The following is a 6,667-nucleotide window of genomic DNA, read 5'->3' on the forward strand; positions in this document are numbered from 1 at the left end:
CCGGGTCCCCCCGCGCCGCCCCACGTGCTCCGGGCGTTGCCGCCGAGCGCCGCGCACGCCGCCGCAAAGCGTCGCAAAGCGCGCCCCTGCCCGTGCGCCCGCCCGCCGCGCTGCCGCAAAGCGCGGCCGGGAAGATGGCGGCGCGCTGGGCGCTGGGCGCGGGTGAGGCTGAGGAGACGTGGCGCGGGTTTGGGAGGGGCTCGCTGGAGAGCAGGACGCCGGGCTGGTCGGAGGGATGGAGCAGCTCTCGTGTGGGGAAAGGCTGGGAGAATTGGGGTTGTTCCGCCTGGAGAAGAGAGGCCTCGGGGTGACCAAGTTGTATCCTTGCTGTTTCTGAATGGAGCGTCCAGGAGTGATGGAGTGAGGGTGTTTATAAGCGCCTGGAGTGACGGGGTGAAAGGGATGGCTTCAAACTGGCAGCGAGTGGGTTTAGGTTAGATATTGTGAAAAAATTCTTCCCTGTGAGTGTGATGAGGCCCAGGCATGGGTTTCCCAGAGAAGCTGTGGCTGCACCTGGATCCCTGGAAGTGTCCAAGGCTGGGCTGGACGGGGCTGGGAGCAGCCTGGGACAGTGGAAGGAAAGAAGGAAGGAAGTATAAGCCAAACCCTGTATTTCATGCATATAAGTGTTAATGGCATTTTCTTCAGTACGTACAAAAATTTAGTGTCCTGGCCATGGCGAGGGGTGGGGCTGCATGGTCTTGAATGTCCCTTCCAACCCAAACCATGCTGTGATTTTACCATTCTGTTCATGCCTCCCTCACTTTCTCTTCCCTTCAGGTGCTGCCTGGGCGCGGGGTCTCCTCAGCTGGGCACGGCCAGAGAGGTGAGTCTGGCCCTGTCACCTGTGCCCCAGGCAGTGGGACAGGCACTGCCCTGCTTGGGCATCTGGGGCTGGGCTCTGGGGTCCCCTGGCTTGGCCATCTCACCCACCCTGGAGCTCTGGACACACACAGGTCTCTCTCTGCCCCTCTGTATTCAGAGCTTGTGCCACGATGCAGATATCTCTCTCCTCGCTTCTTCCTCTTGGACATCCGTATTTTCTCTGATAGTCACAGTAGCATGGTATCTGTGCTGTCCCCAGTTGCTGCTTTCCTTACTTGCTGAAGTTTCCCTTCATTCTGGAGGAATCCCATAGCTGTGCTGTAGGAGCACTGGAACTGCCAGCTCTGTCCCTGAAAATACCTGCAAAAATATTCCATGACATTGAAATGTGTGCGTAATGCTAATCTCTACTCACATATTATTGTGGACAGTGGTGTACAATCCCCTTTTGGCTGTTTGCCTGTTGTTTTTAAGATGCTTTGCACAGGTTGGCCACACACACAAAGACATTCAAGGCTCAGGAAAACTCTCAGTATTTGGTCTTGAACTCATCTGTTTCTTGTAGTCACCAGTGGCTGCTGCTTTATCCAGGCAGCAGGGGGCAAAATGTAGCTTGGTTTTTCAGAATCTGAGCTGAGCAAACTGTCTGAAAATTGATTTTATTGCTATCAGCTGTCTGGTGTTTGGATTGACTTCATTGTGTTTTGGGACTGGTTTAGAACACCTCTCTTCTCAAATTTCACCATGTTTATAAACCTCTAATGCTCTGAGATGCTCAGCTGCTTGAAAAATTAGAAAATTTCATTGCTAAATGTGTTGTTGGTAAAAGTTTAATGAGTATGGAAAGTACCTTGGGAAAGGTACAAATGGTTTGTGTGAGTCCTGAACCCCACAAGAGCATCAGAACAGAGGTGGCTGTGACTGTGTGACAGTCTGAGGACTCTTCATGTGGAATCCCATACCAACATTCATGGTTTGCTTTAAGAAGCTTGAGTCTTGCTGAATTAAAAACCCCTTTCAGCATAAACTACAAAGGATTCAATAGTTTGGGTTTTTGAGTGTACAAATGTGCTGATTCTCTTTTTCAAGACAGCAAGTTCACAGTTTTCCAGATAAACTGGGCAGGGACAAAGCACTCTTGTGTTCAGCAGCTCAGGCTGTGCTCTTGCCTTGCAGGTGGCTGCCATGTGGGAGCGTCTTGCCTCTGTCCTGCATCCACACCAGCACTTTCCTGCAGAAGATTGGGAAGTGGGAGAAGAAGAACAGGATTGTTTACCCTCCCCAGCTGCCTGGAGAGCCTCGCAGACCGGCTGTAAGGATGCACCTGAGCATGTCCTCACCTGAGAATGTTCAGCAATTTCTGCACAAATTGTCACTGTCTGCACAGGGTGACTGCACAAGGCACTAGTTTGAAAGCTTGTTTGCTCATTATTTAGGATTTTATTCAGTTTTAGGCTGTATTGTAGAGGTTGATATCACTTGGAATGCTTTCTATCTCTAAATTATATTGGAGCCTCGAGTTACTGGGAGCTGCTCACTTACTCAGTGTGTGGTTCAAGCTGCAAGGGGCCCATCCTGTGTTTGTAGAAGTTTCTGAACTACAAGGAGGTAGAAATTCTACTGTCAAGAACTGATATTCTGGATTCCATTATCATTTTCCTTCATTAGGAATTGATGTGTTGTGGCTTCTGTTACACACACTGCTCAGCAAAGTAAAAGTATTTACATCTGAAAAGAAATGGGTTTTTTTAGGCATGTATTTTGTGGGCTATGAGCATTTATTGATTGCTTTTGTGAGCATTGTGGCCCAGCACACAGAAATCCCTGCTGTGGGCTGTGCTGGCTGGTGCAGTGTGTGTGAAAATGCAGTTATTGACAGACCTGTTTATTAAATCAGTGTTTTCCCTGTTTATCAAGAGTTCCATCTCTTTCAAATTTGTATTGATGTTAGAGTCTACCAACTGGTGCTGGTCCCTGTTAGCAGTAATGTAAAATGGGTCTGTGGAGCTTTTTGTGCCAATCAAACTTGAAACCCTCTTCACTTCTCCAGGGCTAATTAAGTTCATTCTGGTGATATTGTTTATTTGCTCTCCCAGTAAGTGGAGTTGACAGCAGGGTAATATTTTTAAGGTTGAATGGGCATGTCAATCTTTGCTTCTAAAGTGGGGAGAATGAGAGGAAAGGATGGTGATAAACCTTCTGATTATCCTTCTCAGGGACTTCTGCTTATAAACTGTCATTAGATTAAATTAAAATTTCCTGTGTGCCAGCATCTTTTTTTAGTGCTTTCAGTCTCAAATGTCAAAGCTATGTGCTGTTCTCATAGTAGGCAGAGACATTTTTATTTTATTCCTAGTAAGAACATAGATTGTGGAGCAGACATGGATGCTCCATTCCTGTTTTCACAGCAAAATTATTCATCCTTTAACTTTTTTTTTTGCCCCTAGGAAATATATCACTGTCGGAGGGAAATAAAATACAGCAAAGATAAGATGTGGTACCTGGCAAAACTGGTAAGCAAAGAGTACTTTGTGCTGTACTTGAGAGAATGCAAAATTTAATTGCTGTATTTGTCTTAAGAGCCTCATTTAATTACAGTTTAATCAACACCTTTATAGCAGAGTCCTGGGAGGGAGCATAGATCTGGACAGGGAATGGCTTTAGTTTGGTTTAGCTGTAAGGTATTACAGTGAAGAAATGGTAAATAAGGAAATGACAATATTTTTGTTTTTATAATAGCAGTATAATTTAAATATTGTCTTCTGAATAAAAGAAAGGAAATACTTGTAAATGCAGAAGTTAATTTTAACACTTTGATTGCAGATAAAAGGAATGTCCATTGATCAGGCTCTTGCTCAGCTGGAATTCAGTGACAAAAAGGGAGCAAAGGTGATCAAAGAGGTAAATAGCAATATTCTTTAACACTTCTGGTTTCCAGAAAACTTTAAAATCAACGCCTGTCACCAGAAGTTTGAAGGTGTTTCTACTTCTGTGGGATTTTGTGTTTTAAGTTGGCCTGTTGGGAGCACATTCTAACAACTTATTTTTGTTACAGTCGTGTAATGTTGTGAATTTTGAATATGTTGGGGTCACTTTTGCTGGCTGTTTTAACTTGGCATGGTGATAAATTCCATGTGGGTGTCCTCTCCAGCAGTGCTTGGTGTTAAGTTCATGGTAAAAGGTGCAGAATCCTGGTCACTAATGGCTGCTACATCTGCTGTGCTTTGGTTCTTAAACTGTAAGAGATGAGGGATATTATTGAGGAGAGGACTGAGTTCTGTAAAAGCACAAAAGCTCTAAATCAGCGTGGTAGTTTGGATTCTGAAATTGCTCATTTTCTTGGCTGAAGCATTGACTTCTGGTATAATTATAGCAAAGAAATGTCCTCTATTAGCTGAAAATATTGAGTAGACCAAGTTCATTTTGCCCACCTTGGAATTTATTTCTAATCAGATGTCTAATTACACAAAGGTCTGTGGAGGGAAGGCTGACAAATGCTGGTGGAAAACATCTTTTCCACTCCCTTTCCTCCCCAAAAATGTAATAAAATTGTCCTGAGGGTTTTTCATTCTATGCAAGGAACATCCTTATGTAAAAGATGCTTGTCTTTTAAAAGTTTTTATCTTTATAAAATACTTTTTTTTATAACTGACTTAGACTTGCAATTTCTTTCATGTTATCTAGAGATAAGAAATAGGATTGCTTAAATTCTCAGTATTTCCATTTCTTTTCCTTTTGTTACAGGTTCTGTTAGAAGCACAGGAAATGGCTGTAAGAAAGCACAATGTGGAATTCAAATCAAACTTACACATAGGTACATTTTTTTAATTTAGTGCATTAGAAAAATGTCATCCTGCTCTATCCTACCCTGTGAAACTGTGTTATATTTAATAAGATTTTGATGCTTGAAATCACCAGAAGTGAATAGAGGACAGTTCCTGCTAAACTTAACTTTACCTAAACATGAAAAGCACATGTTTGCAGCATTTTTAACATGGATTTATCTATCTGAGAATGGAATTTCTGCAAACAGTTTCTACTTTTTAATGTTGCCAGTCAGAGATGCTGAAAGCTTTTTCTGTGGCTGGTACAATTTGATTTGCAGAATCAAAGTTAAACTTCCATTAAACACAGTATAAAAGTAAATGGGTAATGACAGTAAAATTCTTAATAAAAAGATTGTCTGTAGATGTTTGCAGGTTAAGCTTGTAATAACTAAAGTGCTTTTTAGCCTAGAAAATGTTAGAGAAATGTTTGCTCTTAGGTGTTTTGATGCCCAAAGAAAAAATTCCCATTTTGTCTCATAGGGAATAAATTTTACTCAACTGACCTCATAAGCTTAAAGTCACCTGGACTGTAGAGAGATTTGATTAGAATTCTTTGGAGTCTTCCAAGCCTCTGCCACAAGAAGGCTGAGCTGTAGTGCAGGACTGGATGTGCAGATAATGAAAATACCTGTGATGAATGCAATAAAGGGAGAAAGGAGGGAAAATGAAGTCTGTAAGACTTCACAGCAATTCATGAGACAAACTACTGAAAGGCAGTGAAATGAATACCACCTCCAGAAAAGCTGTATAATCTAGTAAGTGCTCAGTGTGACTTGTCCTTCAGCACATATTTATCTTGTTGTGCCTGCTTTCTAAATCCCCCTTTTTGGTGCTCCTGAAGAGCATTAATGGAGCTCACGGGTTCCTCTGTCGCACTGATCTGCTAAATGTAACAGAAGAAAGATGGAGGGGAGAATCCCAAGTAGAATTAACTTCCTAGAAGCAGCCATGAAAAATCCCTTGGCAGGACAGGTGTTTTATTGCAGCTGCAGCAGTTTGTGCTTGACTGAACCCTCCTCTCTCCCTGTCCTGTTTCCTCAGCGGAGTCGCAGACGGGCAGGGGCCGCTACGTGAAGCGCCTGCGGTGCCACGGCAAGGGCATGTTTGGCATGATGAAAATCAGCAGGTGCCACTACTTTGTGAAGCTGGTGGAAGGTCCTCCTCCTCCCCCAGAGCCACCAAGGACTGGCTTTGACCAAGCAAAGGAGTACGTGCAGCAGCTGAGGAGCAGAACCCTGGTTCACACACTGTGACTCACTTTAGTGGCTGTAGAGGTGTCTCTTGTTGGCCAATGTAATTGTGTGAAGGAATCATTAAAGGCATGGTTTAATTATATCTTTGGTGCTGCTGGAGCTGGGTGATGTGAGAAAAATCATGGGTTTTTCCTTATTTGTCAAGTCAAGGGTATGGAAAAATCTTGGAGCAGCAGATGTTACTTTTTCTGAGTTTCTTGGACCACAGCATTCAAGCTCAACTCTGAACTGTCAAATTTAAAACATATGGTGCTGTTATAAAGCTTGGTGTCTGCTGTGGATGGTGAGACTTTTAGTGTAAAACTCTGTGCTTGACAGTCATGTTGCAAGGTCAAACCTCAAACTAAAATTTGACATCTTAAAGTAGTTACAACATTGGAAAAAAACAAGTAACAGTGGACAAAAGCAAATAATACTATCTCAGAATATCAGACATAATTTTTTGGCTTATCTGGGCTGTAACAGCCTTCATTGTGTGTCTTGGGAATTGTGTCTGGGAGAGGGAAATAAAAGAATCCTTGGAAGTTCAGGCTCTGGCAGTCAGTAGGTGGCAATATTTAGTTTGTCACAGAGGAGGTGGCAGTGAAAACTTCCAGAACGGTCAAACTCTTTTGGATTTTGCCCATGGCATTAATAATCTGATACAGGCATGGAGTTCATGCTGCTCTCTCTGGCAATTCGTTGTGGGTAACAGGCAAAATATGGAGAAAAGCTTAATTCTGCATAAAGCTTAATTCAATGCATAATTCTGCATTGTCTGGA

The 6,667-nt window shown here is 43.2% G+C and overlaps 1 protein-coding gene across 1 annotated transcript; it reads left to right on the forward strand.

The window, feature by feature from the left end:
• The first annotated feature begins 109 nt into the window (after nt 1–109).
• Nucleotides 110–5,987, forward strand: MRPL22 (mitochondrial ribosomal protein L22). The gene is made up of 7 exons (XM_063168907.1): nt 110–162; nt 781–826; nt 2,002–2,137; nt 3,273–3,338; nt 3,649–3,726; nt 4,570–4,639; nt 5,694–5,987. Exons 1-7 carry the CDS (start codon nt 135–137, stop codon nt 5,903–5,905), a joined length of 636 nt encoding a protein of 211 aa, XP_063024977.1. The 5' UTR covers nt 110–134; the 3' UTR covers nt 5,906–5,987.
• Nucleotides 5,988–6,667: the final 680 nt, after the last annotated feature.

This window comes from Melospiza melodia, chromosome 14 (assembly GCF_035770615.1).
Source record: "Melospiza melodia melodia isolate bMelMel2 chromosome 14, bMelMel2.pri, whole genome shotgun sequence".
Lineage (NCBI taxonomy): Eukaryota > Metazoa > Chordata > Aves > Passeriformes > Passerellidae > Melospiza > Melospiza melodia.

Excerpts from the sequence above, each read along its gene's own strand:
- MRPL22 (XM_063168907.1), top strand. The coding sequence starts at position 135 with ATGGCGGCGCGCTGGGCGCTGGGCGCGG. Across the intron at positions 163-780 it reads GCGCTGGGCGCTGGGCGCGG|GTGCTGCCTGGGCGCGGGGT; the intron begins GTGAGGCTGAGG and ends TCTTCCCTTCAG. Across the intron at positions 4,640-5,693 it reads CAAATCAAACTTACACATAG|CGGAGTCGCAGACGGGCAGG; the intron begins GTACATTTTTTT and ends CTGTTTCCTCAG.